At 42.8% G+C, this 22,531-nt stretch overlaps 1 protein-coding gene across 1 annotated transcript; it reads right to left on the minus strand.

Moving 5' to 3' along the window:
• Positions 1 to 10,936: 10,936 nt before the first annotated feature.
• On the minus strand, positions 10,937 to 21,770 carry LOC120874521 (pregnancy-associated glycoprotein 1-like). Its single transcript, XM_040255943.1, has 9 exons — positions 21,670 to 21,770; positions 20,438 to 20,588; positions 19,339 to 19,456; positions 19,123 to 19,241; positions 17,733 to 17,926; positions 16,694 to 16,810; positions 12,969 to 13,110; positions 12,783 to 12,881; positions 10,937 to 11,093 (listed from the first exon to the last, which is right to left on the minus strand). The coding sequence occupies exons 1-9, from the start codon at positions 21,768 to 21,770 to the stop codon at positions 10,944 to 10,946; spliced, it is 1,191 nt and encodes a 396-aa protein (XP_040111877.1). The 3' UTR covers positions 10,937 to 10,943.
• Positions 21,771 to 22,531: the final 761 nt, after the last annotated feature.

The raw sequence follows: 22,531 nt of genomic DNA on the forward strand, positions 1-22,531 counted from the left end.
GCTGCAGGAGTTGCCTGTATATTTTTGAGATTAGTTGTTTGTCAGCTGCTTCACTAGGTATTATTTTCTCCCATTCTGAAGGCTGTATTTTCACCTTGCTTATAATTTCCTTTGTTCTGCAGAAGCTTTTAATTTTAATTAGATCCCATTTGTTCATTTTTGCTTTTATTTCCAGTATTCTGGGAGGTGAGTCATAGAGGATCCTGCTGTGATTTATGTGAGAAAGTGTTTTGCCTATGTTTTCCTCTAGGAGTTTTATAGTTTCTGGTCTTACATTTAGATCTTTTATCCATTTTGGGTTTATTTTTGTGTATGGTGTTAGAAAGTATTCTAGTTTCATTCTTTTACAAGTGGTTGACCAGTTTTCCCAGCACTGCTTGTTAAAGAGATTGTCTTTAATCCATTGTATATTCTTGCCTCTTTTGTCAAATAAGGTGTCCATAGTTGTGTGGATTTATCTCTGGGCTTTCTATTTTGTTCCATTGATCTATATTTTTGTCTTTGTGCCAGTACCGTACTCTCTTGATGACTGTGGCTTTGTAGTAGAGCCTGAAGTCAGGCAGGTTGATTCCTCCAGTTCTATTCTTCTTTCTCAAGATTGCTTTGGCTATTCGAGGTTTTTTGTATTTCCATACAAATTGTGAAATCATTTGTTCTAGCTCTGTGAAAAATACGGCTGGTAGCTTGATAGGGATTGCACTGAATCTGTAGATTGCTTTGGGTAGTATACTCATTTTCACTATATTGATTCTTCTGATCCATGAACAAGGTATATTTCTCCATCTATTAGTGTCCTCTTTGATTTCTTTCGGTAGTGTTTTCTAGTTTTCTATATATATATGTCTTTAGTTTCTTTAGGTAGATATATTCCTAAGTATTTTATTCTTTTTGTTGCAATGGTGAATGGAATTTTTTCCTTAATTTCTTTTTCTACTTTCTCATTATTAGTGTATAGGAATGCAAAGGATTTCTGTGTGTTGATTTTATATCCTGCAACTTTACTATATTCATTGATTAGCTCTAGTAATTTGCTGGTGGAATCTTTAGGGTTTTCTATGTAGAGGAACATGTCATCTGCAAACAGTGAGAGTTTTACTTCTTCTTTTCCAATTTGGATTCCTTTTATTTCTTTTTCTACTCTGATTGCTGTGGCCAAAACTTCCAGAACCATGTTGAATAGTAGCAGTGAAAATGAGCACCCTTGTCTTGTTCCTGACTTTACATATATTTCGGTATTCTTAAAGTTGTTTCAAATCTCTGTGATGCACAATTAAATTTTTCCCACAGTCTTTTCATTCCTATTTTCCATGTCTCTATTTAACATACTCAATATTTTTCAGCTTCATGAATATAAAGATTATTTTTCTAGGAAACATTTTAATGTCCTTCCTTGCTAATTATGTAATGTATGTTTTAACTGTGTCTTTACTAATTGATTTTTCCTTCATTGTGGATATTTTCTTGCATCTTTACACATTGGAATATTTTTTCTTTTTAAATTTATGTATTTATTTTAAATAGAGTGTAATTACTTTACAATATTTTATTGACCCAGGACAAATATTTTCACAATTCATGTGGAAATTTTAAATTGGATATTGGATATGGCAATTTTTAAGCTTTGGATGTTGGATATTCTTAATTTTTATAAATTATTCCTGGCACTATTCGCAAACACTGTTAATTTCTTGGAAACAATTGTATTTTTGAAGGTTTGCTGTTCAGGACTTTTAGCTGATATAAGACCAGCCTTTAGACCAGGTTTACTATTCCCCACTAGTAAGGCAATATTGTCTTCAGGGCCATACTGATGTCATGGGAATTGAGTAATTTCCATGCTGGTGGGTGGGGACAACATTAGAGCTGGCGCAATTTAAGATTCAAGGATTGTTCCCTATAATCCTGACCAGTACTATCACTTCTCTGCTGAAAACTGGAACTGTATCACCTGTACACTCTCACAGTTCTCTGTGTGTAGCTCTCTCCTGTGAACTCTAACTATCTAGAGTCTCAAATCTCTCTTCTTGGGGAGACCGTTTGTCTCTGCCTAGATAGCCCTTCCATGTATGTGAAGGAAACTATTTATAAAGTTGGGGCAATTGTAGAACTCACCTTGCTTGCTCCCCACCTCAGGAATCCATTTCTGCTGCCTGACATTTGATGTAAAAAACTGGTCTTTCATTTATCTCTTCTACTTTCAAGACGTTTGAGACAGGAGGATAAATGTGCCCTTTATTCCTCTATGTCTACCAAAATGGTCTCCCTGCAATTAGAACTCACTGAATGCCTTGTGAATGTTAGGCAGTGACTTCTGTGCATGAGTGCAGACTAACTAGGGATATGTGTTGAGGCTTTGGGGAGCCTCGTCCTGCTGGAGAAACATGACAATTACAAATAGCATTTGCTATGGGGTATGTTCCATTCAGTTCAGTCGCTAAGTCATGTCCGACTCTTTGCAACTCCATGGACTGCAGCACGCCAGGCTTCTCTGTCCTTGAAAACTCCTGGATCTTGCTCAAACTCACGTCATCGAGTCAGTGAGGCCATCCAACCATCTCATCCTCTTCTCCTCCTGCCTTCAATCTTTCCCTGTAATAGGGTCTTTTCTAATGAGTAAGTTCTTCACATCAGTTAGCCAAAGTATTGGAGTTTCAGCTTCAGCATCTGTCCTTCCAATGAATATTCAGAATTGATTTCCTTTACCATGGACTTATTGGATCTCCTTGTAGTCCATAGGTCTCTCAAGAGTCTTGTCCAACACAACAGTTCAAAACCTTCAATTCTTCATTACTCACCATTCTTTATGCTCCAACTGTCGCATCCATGCATGACAACTGGACAAATCATAGCTTTGATTGTACTGAACTTTTTCAGCAAAGTAATGTCTCTGCTTTTAAAACTGCTGCTAGGCTTGTCATAGCTTTTCTTCAAACAAGCAAGCATCTTTTAATTTCATGGCTGCAGTCATCAGCTGCAGTGATTTTGGAGTCCCCGAACATAAAGTCTGTCACTGTTTCCATTGTTTCCCCTTCTATTTGCCATGAAGTGACTGGACCAAATGCCATGATCTTCATTTTCTGAATGTGGAGTTTAAGCCAGATGTTTCACTCTATTCTTTCACTTTCATCAAGAGGCTCTTTAGTTTCTCTTCAGTTTCTGCCATGAGAATGTTGTCTTCTGAATATCTGAGATTATTGATATTTCTCCCAACAACCGTGATTCCAGCTTGTGCTTCATCCAGTTGGGCATTTCGCATGATGTACTCAGCATATAATTTAAATAAGCAAGGTGACAATATACAGCCTTTAAGTACACCTTTCCCAATTTGGAACCAGTCTGCTGTTCCATGTTCAGTTCAAACTGTTGTTTCTTGACCTGCATACAGATTTCTCAGAAGGCACATAAGTTGGTCTGGTATTCCAACCTCAGTGCGTTTTCCACAGTTTGTGGTGATCCACACTGTAAAAGGCTTTTGCAAAGGTCAATAAAGCAGAAGTAGGTATATTTCTGGAATTCTCTTGCTTTTTCTATGACCCAACAGATGATGGCAATTTGATCTCTGGTTCCTCTGCCTTTTCTAAATCCAGCTTGAACATATGGAATTTCACAGTTCTTGTACTGTTGAAGACTTGATTGGAAAAATTACTTTGGTAGCATGTGAGATGAGTGCAACTGTGTCATAGTTGAACATTCTTTGAAATTGCCTGTCTTTGGGACAGCCTTCTGAATGGGAGAAAATAATAGCAAATGAAGCAACTGACAAACAACTAATCTCAAAAATATACAAACAACTTATGCAGCTCAATTCCAGAAAAATAAACAACCCAATTAAAAAATGGGCCAAAGAACTAAATGGACATTTCTCCAAAGAAGACATACGGATGGCTAACAAACACATGAAAAGATACTCAACATCACTCATTATTAGAGAAATGCAAATCAAAACCACAATGAGATACCACTTCACACCAGTCAGAATGGCTGCGATCCAAAAATCTGCAAGCAATAAATGCTGGAGAGGGTGTGGAGAAACGGGAACCTTCTTACACTGTTGGTGGGAATGCAAACTAGTACAGCCACTATGGAGAACAGTGTGGAGATTCCTTAAAAAATTGCAAATAGAACTGCCTTATGACCCAGCAATCCCACTGCTGGGCATACACATCAAGGAAACCAGAATAGAAAGAGACACATGTACCCCAATGTTCATCGCAGCACTGTTTATAATAGCCAGGACATGGAAACAACCTAGATGTCCATCAGCAGATGAATGTATAAGAAAGCTGTGGTACATATACACAATGGAGTATTACTCAGCCATTAAAAAGAATACATTTGAATCAGTTCTGATGAGATGGATGAAACTGGAGCCGATTATACAGAGTGAAATAAGCCAGAAAGAAAAACACCAATACAGTATACTAACATATATATATGGAATTTAGAAAGATGGCAATGATGACCCTGTATGCAAGACAGCAAAAAAGACACAGATGTGTATAGTGGACTTTTGGACTCAGAGGGAGAGGGAGAGGTTGGGATGATTTGGGAGAATGGCATTGAAACATATATACTATCATGTAGGAATCGAATCGCCAGTCTATGTCCAATGCAGGATACAGCATGCTTGGGGCTGGTGCACGGGGATGACCCAGAGAGATGTTATGGGGAGGGAGGTGGGAGGGGTGTTCATGTTTGGGAATGCATTTATTATTAAAAAAATAAATAAATAAAAATAAAGAGGTGGTGAAATTGTCTGTCTTTGGGATTGCAATGAAAGCGACTTTCCAGTCCTGTGGCCACTGCTGAGTTTTCCAGTTTGCTAGCATATTGAGTGCTGCACTTTAACAGCATCATCTTTTAGGATTTGATATAGCTCAACTGCAATTCCATCACCTCCACTGGCTTTACTCGTAGTAATGCTTCTTAAGGCCCTCTTGACTTCACATTTCAGGATGTCCAGCTCTAGGTGAGTGATCACACCATTGTGGTTATCTGGGTCATTAATATCCTTTTTGTATAATTCTTCTATGTATTCTTTCAACCTCTTCTTAATATATTCTACTTCTCTTAGGTCCATGCCATTTCTGTCTTTTATTTGGCCCATCTTTACATGAAATGATCCTTCCCTACCTCTAATTTTCTTGAGCAGACCTCTGGTCTTTCCCGTTCTATTGCTTTCCTCTATATCTTTGCACTGATCACTTAGGAAGGCTTTTTTTAAATCTCTTCTTGCTATCTTTGGAACTCTGCATTCACATTGGTATGTGTTTCTTTTCCTTTTTTGCCTTTTGTTTCTCTTCTTTTCTAAGTTATTTCTAAGGCATCCTCAGACAACCATTATGCCTTTTGCATTTCATTTTCTTGGGGATGGTCTTAATGTGGTACGTACAAATCAAAAAACAAAGATCACTGCATCCAGTTCCATTATTTCATGGCTAAAACATGGAGAAACAATGAAAAGAGTGACAGACTTTATTTCCCTGGACTCCAAAATCACTGAAAATAGTTACTGCAGCTGTGGAGGAAAAAAACAAACAGACAAAAAAAAACCTTGGTCCTTAGAAGAAAAGCTATGAAAAACCTTGACCTATACTAAAAAGCATAGACATTACTTTACTAGCAAAAGTCTGTATAGTCAAACCTGTGGTTTTTCCAGAAGTCGTGAGTGGATGTGAGAGTTGGACCATAAAGAAATTTGAGCACCAAAGAATTGATGCTTTTGAACTGTGTGTTGGACAAGACTCTTGAGAGTCCCTTGGACTGCAAGGATATCCAACCAGTCCATCCTAAAGAAAATCAATCCTGAATATTCATTAGAAGGACTGATGCTGAAGCTGAACCTCCCTTACATTGGCAAATTGATGGGTAGAACTGAATCATTATAAAAGACCCCAATGCTGGGAAAGATTAAAGGCAGGAGGCAAAGGGGAAAACAGAAGATGAAATTGTTGGGTGGCATCACCAACTTGATGAACATGAGTATGAGCAAGCTCTGGAAGCTAATGATGGACAGGGAAGCCTGGCATGCTGTACCCCATGATATAGGAAAGAGTTGGACATGACTAAGAGATTGAACTGAACTGATGCACAGAGGACAATCAGGGAGCAGGCATAAATCTTTAAAGAAGGAGGAAGGAACAATTCCTGGGTAGCTGACAATTTTGGGTCAGCAGGCCATTTCAAGCTGGAGAGACTGTAGGGAAGCAATTCTATGCCAGGTGGAGAGAATAATAAGAGAAGGAAGGTCAGCAGTGCTGGAATTTCCCAGAGGACATGATCCCACTTTTATTAAACTTTATCAATGTTCAATATTGTTAGGTGATTGGAAACATATGAGTTTTGTTTTTTAAGTGGTAGAGCAATACTCAGTGGAAGGACTGATGATGAAGATGAAGCTCCAACACTTAGGCCAATGATGTCAAGACCCAGCTCTTTGGAAAAGACCCGGATGCTGGGAAAGATTTTGGGCAGAGAGGGAATAAAAGGATGAGATTGTGAGATGGCATCATGTACTCAAAGGACATGAGTTTGAGGAAACTACACGAAATAGTAAAAGACAGGGAAGCCTATTTGTTGCTAAACATGTAATCACAAAGAGTCAGACATGACTTGACAACAAATGATGCCAATGAGGACACAGGAGCCAGTGAAGGTTCTGGTCCTGGTTGGAGTAGAGAAAGATTTAGGTGGAAGGGAAGGCTTCGCATCCTCTGGTGGAGATCCTTGAATCCAAGGCAAGGAGCACAAGATTTTGAATGTGTTACTAAACATTGTTTTCTAAAAAACAAAAATCTCTTTTATGCAGGAGAGAGAGGTTTGACAGAGTTTCTTCTCTAGATGTTACTGAGGATGTCGAAGGGATCTGGAGTGGGCTGAATCTGCAAAAACCAGGTGACCGGCTTCTGCAGGGCAAGGCGTGTGCTGCACATTCTGCACTAGGTGGAAAACGAATCCAGAAAAAGTGTCCCTTCTGGAGTGTTCATGCCAATGTACCACATTCTTTCAGCAGATCACTTCAATATTGTTTGCGGCATGCAAGAAATGGATGGGTGGTTTGCTTTCGTCAATTTCTGTGGGTAGTTAGAAGACTAAATGTCTGGTTACTTCATTGCATGCTTGGAATCATGCTTGGGAAAGAAAACTAGATCAAGTCCACACATATTTGGTCATTAAACAGCAAGCATAGGAAGGTTTCTAAAGCAACTGTAGGTAATTTAAACCTGAGGGGTCAAATGGGGACAGTTTCATTTAACAGGCTGAGATTGGACTGAACAGCTGCCATAGCTGTTGCTATGACAAGTAGCCATAACAGCTACTTCTTGCTACGCTGGAGAAGTGGGAAACTGAAAAGAAACCAAAAACCGTACAACTCTCCTTGCAGTGTGATTTCAGGCTAGAAGTAGTTGACAAGGAAAGGCTGACTAGTAAGGCTGGGAAGGGAGCAATCTGAGCCAGTAATGATTAGCTCTTGTTGGGGCCCAGAAAACAGAAGCATCGGCTCAGTCAGAGTTCAGGGTCAGGGTTCAGAGATAGATGTCATTTGCCTTGAATCAATATTTAGCCTTGGGGATGGCAGCCATAACCTCTAAACAGAAGATTTCCTTCTCCTTAGGTGGCAGAATAATTCATATTTGTTCCAGACTCAGGAAACCATAAAGCCCTTTCAGGGCCACTTGTTCTTAGCAGGCACACATGCATCTAGAGGTGGAATTACCACCATGGTGCCCATTGTCCAGATGAGAAAACTGAGGTTAAGGAACTTGATTAAGGTCACACTAAGCATGTGAAAAGCCAAGCACAAACCCAGGGTAAGTGTTCTCAAATTGTGTGTTTTTGCTCCACATCCACTGGGAGTGGTGGGTGACGATATAGCAACAATGCTTAGGCAGAAGCAAGCAGTATTCAGGCTTTAATTGAAGTAAGTAAGGAAAATCAGTAGAACATTCAGGTATGACCTAAATCAAATCCCTTATGATTTTATAGTGGAGATGAAAAATAGATTGAAGGGATTAGGTCTGGAAGCCTGAAGAACTATGGATGGAGGTTTGTAACAATCTACAGGAGGTGGTCACCAAAACCATCCCCAAGTGAAACAAATGTGAGAAGGAAAAGGGGTTGCCTGAGGAGGCCTTAAAAACAGTTGAGAAAATAAGAGAAGTGAAAGGCAAATGGGGAAGGGAAAGATATACTCAATGGAATGCAGACTTCCAGAGAATAGCAAGGGGATATAAGAAAGTCTTCATAAGTGAACACTGCAAGAATTAGAGGAAAATAATAGAGTAAAGAGTATAGATCACTTCAGGAAAATTGGAGCTACCAGACAAACACTTCATGCAAGGATGGGTACAATAAAGGGCAGAAAAGTCAAAGACCTAACAGAAGCAGATGACATTAAGAAGAGGTGGCAAGAATGCACAGAAGAACTGTACAAAAATGGTCACAATGACCGGGATACGGATGATGCTTGGGTCACTGATGTAAAGCCAGATATACTGGAGCCTTAGGAAGCATCACTACAAACAATGATAGGAGAGGTGATGGAATTCCAGCTGAGCTATTTAAAAATCCTAAAGAATGAGGCTGTTAAAGTGCTGCATTCAATATGTCATCAAATTTGGAAAACTCAGCAGTGGCCACAGTGCTGGCAAAGGTCAGTTTTCATTCCAATCCAAAAGAAAGGCAATTCCAAAGAATGTTCAACCTATCATGCAATTGCACATCTCACTTTCTAGCAAGGTAATGCTCAAAATCCTTCAAGCTAAGTTTCAATGCTACATGAACTGAGAACTTCCAGATGTACAAACTGGTTTGAGGAACCAGAGATCCAATTGCCAACATCCACTGGATCATAGAGAGAGCAAGGGAATCCCAGAAAACATTTCCGTCTGCTTCACTGACTATGCTAAAGCCTTTCACTGTGTGGACCACAACAAACTGTGGAAAATTCTTAAGGAAACGGGAGTACCAGATCACATTAACTGTTGCCTGAAAAGTCTGTATGTAGGTTAAAAAGTGGCAGTTAGAATCAGACACAGAACAACTGAAAGATTTAAAACTGGGAAAGAAGCGTGACAAGGTATACATTCTCACTCTGGTTATTTAACTTCTTTATAAGGATACATCTTTTGATATGCTGGACTGCATAAATCCTAACTTGGAATAAAAATTGCTGGAAGATATATCGACACCCACAAATATAAAGATGACACTGCCCTAATGGCAGAAAGCAAAGATCTAAAGAGCCTCTCTGTGAGGAGAGGAGATAAAAAACTGGCTTAAAACTCAACATTCAAAGAACTATTCAGAAAAACATACTCAATATTCGTGGCATCCGATCCCACCACATCATGGCATATGGATAAAGGAAAAGTGGAAATACTGGCAGATTTTATTTTCTTGGGCTCCAAAACCATGGTGGACCTTGACGGCAGCCACAAAATTAAAAGACACTTGCTCCTTGGAAGGAAGAAAGGCTATGAAAAACCTGCACAGTGTATTAAAAAGTAGAGACTGACTTTGCTACAGAGGTCTGTAGCATCAAAGCTATGATTTTTTCAGTAATCATGTACAGATGTGCAAGCTGGACCACAAGAACAGGTGAATGCCAAAGAATTGAGCTTTTGAACCGTGGTGCTTGAGAAGATTCTTGAGAGTCCCTTATACAACAAGGAATTCAAACCAGTCAATCTGAAAAGAAATCAACCTGTGACCCCTGCTGACTCAGCTGAGGGATCTACTGAGGGCCTCCAGGTGGAGAGAACGGATGCTTCCACTGCAAAAGAGCCTAACCATGGCAGCTCCAAGCAAATAGTTTGTAGCTCCACACCCAGAGGAAGCTCAGAATGGCTGAAGGCTCTGTGTACCCTGAGTTCCCCGATACATGCATTGCATTCTCCCCAGCAGCATTGGAGGCCAAGGAAGGGGCATTCTGGGCCCTGGAGGTAGGGTATGGCTCAGGGATCCACTGGAGCCACCACTTACCAAGTGGGACTAAAAAGGACAGAGCAGGCATATGTGGCAGAGAGCTGGTGACTGGGGTGTGGGAACAAGATGGAACCAGCTCTGCATGTAGTACCTCACCCAAAATCCCCTGGAGGACATGCCCAGTGATAAGATCATCTGAGATGGGACAAATAGAGCCTATTTCATTATCCTTTATAATTCCTCTGAATGAGGAGGTGGTGGAGTTGGTGGGTCATCACAAATTCTTCCATGGCCTAGACCATCTGCCGGTCGCTATCCTTGGGGCTGCCCAACTTCAGTCATGTAGTTCTGGAGGAAATTGACAATCATGTGTACTGCCGCGTCAGGGCCAAACACCATGAAAAGACAGTCATAAGACCCCATTTCCCTGCCAGAATGGCAGATCTGGGGCTGTACATGTGATCTGGGGTGGGTCATTCAGAGAACATCTTGAACTCTGATGTCTGCAATCTTCTTTCCTTACTAGATAATGCCTTCAGGATTTAAAACCCTAGGTCAGGTAGATTGAACGCCCTCACTAGCTGTAGAAGACTTAAGGCAGAAAGTTGCCAGGCTAAGACCATCAAAGAAGACCAAACGGAAAGAGCAAGGGTGAGAGAGAATTGATGACTTCTGGTTTCTTGGGTCCATTCACTGAGATCTTTGTATTTGCTCTGATTCTTGTGTTGTGGATTCCCAGAATCATTTCAATGAGTCTCCCTTTTCCTTGAAGCCAGTTAGAGTAGGGCTTCTCTCAATTTTGATTCAGACTTGGTTCTAGATCCTTCACTCCCAGACACAAACATAGGCAACCATTTGTTTCAGCACCATTAAGAGTGAAATCCTTTATTCTTTACTGAGAATAGGGTGTACAGACCACCAAATACAGTTCACCAGCATCCTAGGCAAGAGTGCCCAAAGTGTGAGGGAGTGTATGTTAGGAACAGCCTTACTGATTCCTGAACCACTCTAAACATTTACACTGCCCGTGCCAGGCCAATCCTGTCATTTCCTCGATCAAAGACTGAGAAATATCGCCTCAGGAAGACGTCACCCAGGATCCAGGTCTCTCTAGATGTCCTCACTCTGTTCTCTTTAAAGGTGGAATAGCAGCTGCCGCTAGAATCCTGGGGGAGTCAGAGACACACACCAGTCAGCATGAGCCCTTACCGGTGAATCCCCCACAATATCCAGACCCAGCACAATTCTTTGTTTTATTTCCCACTTTTGGTAAGTATCAAGGTGTTTTCTCAGCAGCAGGATATATGAGATTTCATTCAAAACCAAAGAGGACCAAGACATGAGGTTGTCATGAGGAAGGGTGTGGTGAGTGGAGGACTGGCAGTTGGGGAAACAGAGGAATGAAAAACAGCAAAACCCTACTGTAGAGAGTAAGAAACTATATTCAATATTCAGTGATAAACCACATGAAAAAGACAAGAAAAAATATATATTTTTATGTGTATAATTGAGTGGCATTGTTGTAAGCAGAACTTAATGCAACACTGAAGATTAGCCACACTTCAACATAATTATTTAGAAAAGAACAAGAGTGTCCATAGTTCTCCTCACTCCCTGTTTCTTTCCTTCTGACTCCTGCTCCTTGTTTTCTCTGCAGAGAATGCTGGTCCTCCTTTTGCATCCCCACAATCCGTACTTTATTAGAAAACTCTATTTTGTATTGGAGTATAGTTGATTAACAATATTCTGAATTTCAGGTGGACAGTAAAGGACTCAACTGTATATATCCAGGTATCCTGGTCCCAAAGACACCCCTCCCATCCAGGCTGTCATATAACTGAGCGGAGTTTCCTGTGCTACACAGCAACTCATTTTTGGTTATCCATCTTAAATAGAGCAGTCCCCACAACACGTTCTTGAAGACTTAACTCAAGAACTCTGAGAAGCCTCCTTCGGCCCACACTCACCCTCTGTGGCCTCTCCAGGCTTGCTTGGGTTACGTACCTTGGTTCCCCATCCCCACTGGTCAGTCCGTACCCCTCATCAACCCTAGTAAGTCCCCAGTGCCCCAGTGCACACCACCTTGAGATGTTATTTGCATGGAATCTAGTGCGGTTTTGCCTAGAACCCAGCAACCTTCCATATGGCTCAATGAGTCTGTGGTTTTGGAATTCCTAAAATTCCCTCTCTTCCTCAAAGCCTTCTTTGGGCCCATTAGCCTGCTCTGAACCCTCGCTGGGAGCTGACATTAAGCTTCCACCCAGTGCTGGGGCTGAGCAGTCACAGTGCACCCTTTATTCACATTAGGCTCCAACCTCCCCACAGAGGGATCGGGTACCCCAACTCACAAAGGAGGCACCTGGCCAGAGCAAGGGGAAGATGCAGCCAAGAACTAGGCTGACCATATAATTTATCATCCAAACCAGGAAAACTTTGAGAAAGGAAGGGAGACTGTTAACTTATGCTGGGACATTACACTGGGCCTGCCCCCAGCCATTCTGCTTGTAACGTGGCCTATTTCAGGGACTGCTAGTGCTGAATTTCATGTTCATGCACCTAAGGGTTCAGATTGAATTGAAGCTCTTTGAGGACTGAGGACCTTAGTTTTCCCCTCTGCTTGACTCCCACCATGCCATATGGTGTGGTATCTCCACATTTATTTCACGAAGATCAGTGTCCCACACAGCCCTTTACTCTCGTGTTTGGTTTTGTGGAAAGCACTGGCCCAGCCACAGGGCTCAGCAACATCTGCAATGGTGTGACATGGCCTCCAGAGGGCGCCCTCCTCCCAGCAGCAGCCAAAGGGTTCCTGCAAGCTCCAGTTTGAGAACCAACCCTCAATATTGTCCCCTCACCTTAAGGATGTAGGCTCGAGCTGTCACTGGGTACTTGATGCCATTGATGGTGAAGACAATAGAGGGCAGGTATTTGATGGCAAAACATGGAACGTAGTGCTGTTAGAGAGAGAGAGTGAGAGGTTGGCCCTGGAGATCCTTGTTGTGTGTGGAGACTGGGAGTGACCCTGGGGCATGACCCTTCACCTTGGAACCGAATGGCCTGGCACGGATGAGCCTCTGTATGGTATTGACAAGTCTTCCTGGGCCTTCAATATGTGATGTCCCAGTGTCCACAAGGGCCTCACAGCCGTCAGAACAAGCAATAACCGTTCCTTTCATGGAGATGCTGAGACACAATGGAAGAAAGAGGGCATCAAGGTCACTCTGATTCTCCCCAGAGTTGTCCCCTTCCCGACTGTCTCCTAAACAGCCCTTCGTCTCTTGCTCTCTTTTCCTTTGCTCTCGACACAGCACCTTTCTTGACATCCTTGAATGCAGTACTTGAATACACTACGATCTTTTGTACCTTGACACAAGCTGGTCTTCCTTCCTAGAAGGCTCCACTCCACTTTGACTAGCACATTTCTTCTCATCTTCCAGATTCCATCGTAATTGTATAGTTTTCGCGAAGTCTTTCCCCTGGTGTTTATCAGTCTCCCCTCTTGGTCAATCTCTGTAGACCCTTCCTCATGTCTGCTGCTGCTAACTCACTTCAGTCGTGTCCGATTCTGTGTGACCTCATAGAGGGCAGCCCACCAGGCTCCGCCGTCCCTGGGATTTTCCAGGCAAGAGTACTGGAGTGGGTTGCCATTGCCTTCTCCTCATCATGTCTAGCATGTACCAAAGTCACAATTCACTATGTGGGCAAGTCACTTCATGTACATCTGCCTTCTTAGATGTGAGGGCGAGTTTTATTCTCCTTGCCTCACTAAAGTGCCTGGCACACAGTGGATGCTCAATGTTTGCTTGTTCAATGAGTGAATGAAGACTTAGAAAAGAATAAGAAACATCCAGAGAGCTGTATCTGGTAGGGAACAAATAATGGGTGGCACACAGAGTGAAGATGGAGATTCGCAGGGGCAGAAGATTCTCATAGTAGCAGGAGAGAGGGGCTCCTCTGGGAGAGGGTGTCTGCCAGCACTGCTCCTACAACCAGCTCAGACCCTGAGACCCTGGTCAGGAAATAAATGACTAGCCCACAGAGACTCCAAAGGATAGGTCAGCTTTTTTCTGAGGGTGTCACACAGAATCCTATCAATTATGCCTCTTGTCCTCAGGTCACTTCTGGACCTCAACTTCCTGATTCTCTGTAATAGCCCCTGTCCCACTGTGTGCCCAAGAACTAGGCGTGTCTTTTTTATTAGTTGCTTTCATGTCTTAAGACTGCAGGCAACCTCTCTCCACTGCTAGGTAGCTGTTCCCTAAGAAGACAAGTTTTCCCCAATTTCTCAGGACTGTCCCTGTTTTTGAAATGACATTTATCTGTACTGAGAAATTCCTATATCTTAGGTAGTCCTGGACAGTCAGCCATGTTATCATAACTGTTCAGTTCAGTTCAGTCGCTCAGTCATGTCCGACTCTTTGCGACACCATGAATTTCAGCAGGCCAGGCCTCCCTGTCCATCACCAACTCCCAGAGATCACTGAGAATCACGTCCATTGAGTCAGTGATACCATCCAGCCATCTCATCCTCTGTCGTCCTCTTCTCCTCCTGCCCCCAATCTCTCCCAGCATCAAAGTCTTTTCCAATGAGTCAACTCTTCGCATGAGGTGGCCAAAGTACTGGAGTTTCAGCTTTAGCATCATTCCATCCAAAGAAATCCCAGGGCTGATCTCCTTCAGAATGGACTGGTTGGATTCCCTTGCAGTCCAAGGGACTCTCAGAGTCTTCTCCAACACCACAGTTCAAATGCATCAATTCTTCGGCACTCAGCCTTCTTCACAGTCCAACTCTCACATCCATACATGACTACTGGAAAAACCATAGCCTTGACTAGATGGACATTAGTCAGCAAAGTAATGTCTCTGCTTTTGAATATGCTATCTAGGTTGGTCATAACTTTTCTTCCAAGGAGTAAGCATCTTTTAATTTCATGGCTGCAGTCACCATCTGCAGTGATTTTGGAGCCCAAAAAAATAAAGTCTGACACTGTTTCCACTGTTTCCCTATCTATTTCCCATGAAGTGATGGGACTGGATGCCATGATCTCTTTTTTGAATGTTGAGCTTTAAACCAACTTTTTCACTCTCCACTTTCACATTCATCAAGAGGCTTTTTAGTTCCTCTTCACTTTCTGCCATAAGTGTGGTATCATCTGCATATCTGAGGTTATTGATATTTCTCCCAGCAATCTTGATTCCAGCTTGTGTTTCTTGCAGTCCAGTGTTTCTAATGATGTACTCTGTATATAAGTTAAATAAGCAGGGTGACAATATACAGCCTTGACGTACTCCTTTTCCTATTTGGAACCAGTCTGTGGTTCCATGTCCCATTCTAACTGTTGCTTCCTGACCTGCATACAGATTTCTCAAGAGGTAGGTCAAGTGGTCTGGTATTCCCATCTCTCTCAACATTTTCCACAGTTTATTGTGATCCACACAGTCAAAGGCTTTGGCATAGTCAATAAAACAGAAATAGATGTTTTTCTGGAACTCTCTTGCTTTTTCCATGATCCAGCAGATGTTGGCAATTTGATCTCTGGTTCCTCTGCCTTTTCTAAAACCAGCTTGATCATCTGGAAGTTCACAGTTCACATATTGCCGAAGCCTGGCTTGGAGAATTTTGAGCATTACTTTACTAGCATGTGAGATGAGTGCAATTGTTCAGTAGTCTGAGCATTCTTTTGCATTACCTTTCTTTGGGATTGGAATGAAAACTGACCTTTTCCAGTCCTGTGGCCACTGCTGAGTTTTCCAAATTTGCTGGCATATTGAGTGCAGCACTTTCACAGCATCATCTTTCAGGATTTGAAATAGCTGAAATGGAATTCCATCACCTCCACTAGCTTTGTTTGTAGTGATGCTTTCTAAGGCCCACTTGACTTCACATTCCAGGATGTCTGGCTCTAGATGAGTGATCACACCATCGTGATTATCTGGGTCATGAAGATCTTTTTTGTACAGTTCTTCTGTGTATTCTTGCCACCTCTTCTTAATACCCTCTGCTTCTGTTATGTCCATACCATTTCTGTCCTTTATTGAGCCCATCTTTGCATGAAATGTTCCCTTGGTATCTCTAATTTTCTGATGAGATCTCTAGTCTTTCCCATTCTATTGTTTTCCTCTATTTCTTTGCATTGATCGCTGAAGAAGGCTTTCTTATCTCTTCTTGCTATTCCTTGGAATTTTGCATTCATATGCTTATGTCTTTCCTTTTCTCCTTTGTTTTTTGCTTCTCTTATTTCCACAGCTATTTGTAAGGCCTCCCCAGACAGCCATTTTGCTTTTTTGCATTTCTTTTCCATGGGGATGTTCTTGATCCCTGTCTCCTGTACAATGTCACAAACCTGAGTCCTCTAATCCTGTTCCACACCTCAAAGGGCAATGGGTGCAGCCCTCTCTCAGCTGCACAGACCTCTCTGGACCCTTTTAGGGCCCTGGTCAGGGCCTTGCTCAGAAGGCCTGGGGTTATGACCCAATGGGTTTTTTGTATCTAGGTGCTTGTGTGTTTGTTTGTATGTGTGTTTCTATGTGTCTCTGTGTGGGTTTGTGTGTCTCTGACCAGCTATGCATGTTTTTATGTGTCTCTGTGTATGTTTATATGTCTGCTTGTGTGTTTCCCTGTGTCTGTGTGTCTGTCTGTGTCATTTTGAGTGGTGTGTATGTCTGTGTGACTGTGTGCCTGAGAATGCATTTGTGTGTCTCTGCCTGTGTCCATGTACAGTAGTGGGAGCATCACTTGGACTGACCCTCAGAGGGAGAGGCTTACCGGTCAATGTGTACTCTCCAGTCGCCTGCTTCAATCAATGGTACCCAGTTGAGCTCTCCCTTGTAGTAGTGGTGGTCCACCCCACCAAACATCACCACACTGCCCTTCCGCTTGTCTCTGTAGGGAGAAGAGAGGGGGGGAATCTTGGAGGACAGTAACAACAGCACTGTCTGAGAGCTGTGCTTGTCCACCCATCAAGGCCCTAATAAAGTCCCTATGTACAGATGCAGAAATTGATTCTAGGAGAGATTGAGATCCAGACTGAAGTCTGTTACTATCTCATGAGTGGCACAGAGAAGGTTAAAAGCTGAATCACTTGGCTGGGCTCCACCCACTATGTCTTCTGAAGGTGCCCTGGACCTCCAGCGACCTGAGTGCTCAGACACCCTCAGAGGAGAGGGTGCTGAAGGGCTTTGGCTTTCCCCTTATCCATCTTGTCATTTTTCAGGAAAATCAAGGCCTGGGAGTTCTAAGGGTGTGGGTTCAGGTCACCCAGAGTTGGCTTCACTGGCCTGTGACCTCTAATGTCCAAAGGGCCCCACACTCAGAAGGGAATCACTTCTGCTCTCCCTGACTTGAAATGCCTAATATTTCTTGAACTAGTGGTCCCACACTTTTGTGTACCACACTTTCATTTCTTACTAGCTCCACAAATTGGATAGCTAGTCCTGGGCTCCCAGTGATATGCTAACGAGGAAGGAAAGATATACACCATCCTTCTCCTTCCTTCCTTATCAAATTCATAAGCAAATCCTAATGCCTTTCCTTCAACTTGTTTCCTGTTGCCTTCCATTAGCCATCCTCCTCACTCACCCCCCTAGACCATGTTACTGGTCTTGAGCCCAGGAATAGAGTTCTGTTCCAATAAACTTTTATTTATAAGAGCCAATCGTGAAGCAAGGTAGGGCCATGGGGCCATAGTTATCCTGGGTTAGATTATCTCTCAGGATACTTCTTTATCAAGTGTTCTGTAATTTTTGTGCAACTGAAAGCATCTTACAGCTAATTTGGAGAAAGGGATTGTCCATCTCAGACTTACTTGCTCAAGTAGAAGGCAAAAACAGGCTCAGAAATGGCACCTTGATTCTTCAGGTTGTCAAAGATGGGGATGGCTCCAGAGAAGGATACGTTGGGGTAGTTCAAGCCCAAGACACCATCATAATTTCTGCCCTCCAACCCATATTCCGCCATGCTTAGACCAAATGGCTGATCAGAACTTACAAGGTCCCCAATCTGTGGGAGAGAAGAGTGATCCCAGTTGCAGAGATATAAAGTGGTGCTAGGACTGGGCTAGCGTGTATTGCCATAAGATCCTCAGAGAAGATTTGAGGCTGGGCTCTGTCTTCGGTGCCCCACAGACAGTTAGACCAAGCTAGGAGGGGAATTTGGGTTCCATTTCTGAGAGGCTGTGAATTTTAAAATGTCTGTCCCTCTGAAAAACACCACCAGAGTGAGTCAAATTGGCCTCTTGGCTTCTGTACAGGTGGGGCAACCAGGAGTCAAGCCAGGTCCCATTGGTGCCACCTTATGGACAAAGCAATCAAGAGCAAGATAGCCTTCTCTTTAGCATCCCTGTGACCTAATGACAGGAATGGACTGCATTCTCTGCAAGGTACTATGGATTCTGGATCTGTCCAGGAAGACTAAAGCCAAAAACACAATCTTGCTTGCAGAGTTCTATGAAATTACTGCCTGGGGAAATCACTTTTGGGGATATGTGTATATTTCTGTAAGTATGCATGAGAGACAAAGAGAAAGAGGGGAACTACTCAGGTATTTTGGGGAAGGCAGGCCTTAAGTTTATTAGACTCTCAAGGGTCCTCTAGAGTGGGAGCTCATTTATCAGGCCCCTTGACTTCTCAGGCCTCCTGTTTCCCACTCTGGATACCTGAAGGCCTTGACTGCCCGCAGGGTGCTCAGATCAGTTTTATCCTGTGCCCAAACACCCCACAGCAACTTCAGTCCTGAAAAGCCAGCCTAAATCCACCTTTTACCACATGTGTGCCCTCAGCAAGGCCCTTGCTGTCTGCACCTCAGTTTCCTCATATGTCTCATGAGCTAATCAGAGTAACTGCTATGTGGGGTTGTTGCAGGATTAAACCAGTTACCACCTGAAAGTGCCTGGAAAAGTCCAAATATAAAAGTGGGTGCTTTTATCCCTTCTTCTTGCTCCCAGCAAAATGAACCTTGAACTGCTCATGGGCAGAGGAGCTGCAAGTCCACACCTCAAGTCACACTCTGGGTTAGCTAATTTGTTTGCTCTGTGTCACCACAGGCACTGCCTCCCCAGAGACATGATCCTGTAGATTAGATGGCCAATATCTATGGGAGTTAGGCTAGGAAGGGTCCTGCCAGATGGTCTTGCATCTGTTTTGCAAGCAGTGGTCACTCCATAGCCAGTCTTGTCTCAGCATATGTTACACTGTTACCCGAACTGTGTCATAAGCAAGAAATCCCTTCATGCTCCCAGATCCATAGGTGATGGTGAAGGTCTTATTGGTAGGCTGGAAGGTGGAAGACCGATGTTGTCTGAACCAAACGTGTGTAGCTGCAGACAGAAGAGATGAGTGCCATCAGGTGCCAAGGGTGGAAACAGGGCAGCAGGGCAAGTGAAGATGGTCCAGGTAGGGGGTATCTATACTCACAACATGCTGGCATGGAACAAAAGAGGGAGGGCACCCACAAGTCAGATGAGCCTGTGCTAAAGACAACCTGGAATTCCTGAGGAGGTGTTCCAATGGTGATGTTACCCACGTAGACCAACTAAAGGGAGAAGGAGGGAGTGGGTTAGTGCAGAAATGGCTACCCTCTATTCCCACACTGATGCCTCCCTCTGGGTGTCACATATCTCTTGAGACCACTTTCTAACCACCATGCACCTCACAGACTTTGGTCACAGAGGTATCTGCATTTGACATATTTATCCTGTGCTACATTGTATGCTGGATATTGATTCTATGACCAGGCGTTGAAGTGGTACCTCCTGCATGGGAAGCCCAGAGGCATAACCACTGGGCCTCCAGGACTACTGGACACCTTGGGAAGTCCTGGTGCCTTCATTTGAGACGCTCTATAGTCTCTTCAATCCCAGCCTTCCCACTTGCTTCTCCAGGAGGTCCTTCTTGATCAACCCCAGCCACTCCCTCTAAACTCAGATCACACCCAATCAACACCACACAGATGACCCTTTCATTTGACATGTATTCACTCCTTGCCTATCTCTCAGGCTGGCATGGGCATCTTGAAGTCATCTTGAAGACAAAATAATCCCTTTTTCTAATCTAAAAACAGTAACCACAGTGATTCTTACGGCCATACACGGAATACAGGTTCAGTAACTTTTTACTGCTGTCATTCTTGCATCTGTGGCAACTGAATTCCTCTACCTGGGGATTCACAATTGCTTTGCAGTTGGTTCTAACTTTTGATCAGTGATGGTTCACTCTTCATCTGTAACTGAGTGGCTCACTTAGTTCACAAGGAACAATCGTCCTCAAACAAATGACACGTTTGACACAGAAATGAATATTTACCTGCCACCTGGTAATTGCCCAGCCCAGTCACAAAAAACAAAAGTTGAGGATGAGAGTGCCTTCTCCTCTGGGTGGGGTCCTTATTTTCCAGTGTCTCTGCCTCCTGCAGGAAACCCAACCCCACCATCCCACCTGGCACCTCCAGATGAGCCCCATGCTAGGATATAGCACCAAAGGGCGCTGTGGAGCACCATCCTCCCAAAATACTCACATCCCTGATGTTTCTCAGAGGGTGAACAGTTAGTTTTGAGCCACAAAAAGAAATCTGGGACAGTCTGTAAGAATGCTCCTTCAGGAAATTGTTCACTATGTTTTTTCCACTGAGGGTTTTTCTCATGGTCTTCACTCTCCTTAGAGGTATTCTTTCACCGAGTATTTGAAAAAGAAAACAATGAAGATGCTACAATTAGCAGTCAGTGTTAAGGTATAACGGACATTGTAATGGCCCTGTGTATTTTCTAATCATTTTTATGAGGCACAATATTATCAGAATTTTATGCATATACCATGGCAAACACATAGAATTGAATACAGGTTCTTTTCTGCAATCTTGGGTAAACCATATGACCACGTGGTGTCTCAGTATCCCCTTCAATAAAATGGTGGAATGTGACAATAAAAACCCTCCAAATAGAATATCCTGGGGATGAGTGAAGTGATGAATATAAGGTACCTGATAAATAGGAAGTCTCAACAATGACAGCTATTAGCATCGCTGTTGCCATCCTACTCATTCCTTCTCAAAGAACCTCAAGCAAGGAGGTAGAAGGGGAACTCTTATCCTTTTTTACAAGGGAGCAATTTGAAATGCAAGAGTTTCTGAGTTGACTGCGGTCACACTGCTTGTCTGACAGAAAACAGTGTATAGAAAACAGTGTATCTTTCTCCAAGTTGAAAGAAAAGAAAGAGTTGAAAGAAGAATTCAAGATATAGGGAACAAGTAAGGGAAATTCAGAGGCTTGAGAAGGAAGAATTAGTGAAATGAAAAATTAAAAGAAAACAGCACAAAGAGAAATACACTCCCAGTGACTTCCAAAGAGATGGAGAGATAAATGACATTGATACAGAGATGCAGACATAGGCATATACACACTGAAGTAGATAGGGAACAAAGAGGACATGTTGAATAAAATGTAGAAAAGTGCTATTCCACAGGACCACATCCACATCTGCATAGACTATGCACTGAACAGTTACAAGGAGTTGCATTTTCAATAGGTCATGACATGACTGGACCCCTGGATTTGTGCAACCCAAATCTACACCAAGACCTTGGGATCCACAGTTCCTACAGCAAGTTACTTATTGAAAAGTAATAGTTGAACTTTAAGACTCTTAGGGAAATATTCCATTCCCTTCTAAACCTGATGAGTGGAAGAATAATCAGATGAAAAGAAAAATCTGAGAAAGGAATATGATGCGACATACAGTCCCCATACTTACTTGACTATGCACTCTGAGAAGGCCACCAGCCCGAGGAGCACAAGCCACTTCATGCTTCTTTCCTGGCTCCAAGTACTCAGGGAAGTTTGGGTTCTTAGCATGTAGTGGTGGTCAGGAGCCCCTAGTTATATATGCTCTGACCTACCCTAGTTTTCTGCTTTAGACCACTAAAAGATCTGAAAAAAATACAAAGGTCTTGATAAAATCTTTACCTTCTTCAGTGTCCTTGATGAGTGGCCTTTGAAGCTTTTCAGAATACAGAGAATTGAACCATAAACTCTTCCTTGAAGCTTGGCTGGAAAATCAAACTGATCTTCACGGACATCTAAGAAGATGGAGAACTCTCACTACTTGGAGAAAAAACAGCTAAGAGCATCATGAAAATGGATACTAGGCACCATGCTCGACATTCATGGTTTCATGTCATCTTCCTAGCCACTTCATGAGATATGCATTGCTGTCTTCATTGGAGAGGAGATTGCTAGGAGGATAAGTTGTCAAATGGCAAACTGAAGACTTCAGGGACAGCCCAGGGACATACACCTGGCTTTAGGTAGTGGGTCTAATGGCAGACATCAGGGGCACCTATGATGCCAGGCTGCATCAAAGATTTATGGCAGAGTAGTACTTCAGTTGCATGGTTTCAGTATTGGAGGAAATTTTATATGCATCCAAAAGATATTTTATATCATCCAACAATTGTACAAGGAAGAACTGTATGCTAGGTTCTGGGCTAAAGGCTTCAAAGTCAAAGTTGATCAAGACAAAAGTAGTCTTTATCTTAAGAGAGCTAGAACTCATGGCCCCAGGAGGCAGGTGATATGATACTAGGACTAGGTGGCCATGTTGGAATCTGGGCAGC

This window comes from Oryx dammah, unplaced genomic scaffold (genome assembly GCF_014754425.2).
Source record: "Oryx dammah isolate SB20612 unplaced genomic scaffold, SCBI_Odam_1.1 HiC_scaffold_15, whole genome shotgun sequence".
Classification (NCBI taxonomy): domain Eukaryota; kingdom Metazoa; phylum Chordata; class Mammalia; order Artiodactyla; family Bovidae; genus Oryx; species Oryx dammah.

Excerpts from the sequence above, each read along its gene's own strand:
- LOC120874521 (XM_040255943.1), bottom strand. The coding sequence starts at position 21,770 with ATGCTAAGAACCCAAACTTCCCTGAGTACTTGGAGCCAGGAAAGAAGC. Across the intron at positions 20,589-21,669 it reads TTCTCAGAGTGCATAGTCAA|AATACCTCTAAGGAGAGTGA; the intron begins GTAAGTATGGGG and ends ACTCGGTGAAAG. Across the intron at positions 19,457-20,437 it reads CTCTGAGAAACATCAGGGAT|TTGGTCTACGTGGGTAACAT; the intron begins GTGAGTATTTTG and ends TTCTCCCTTTAG.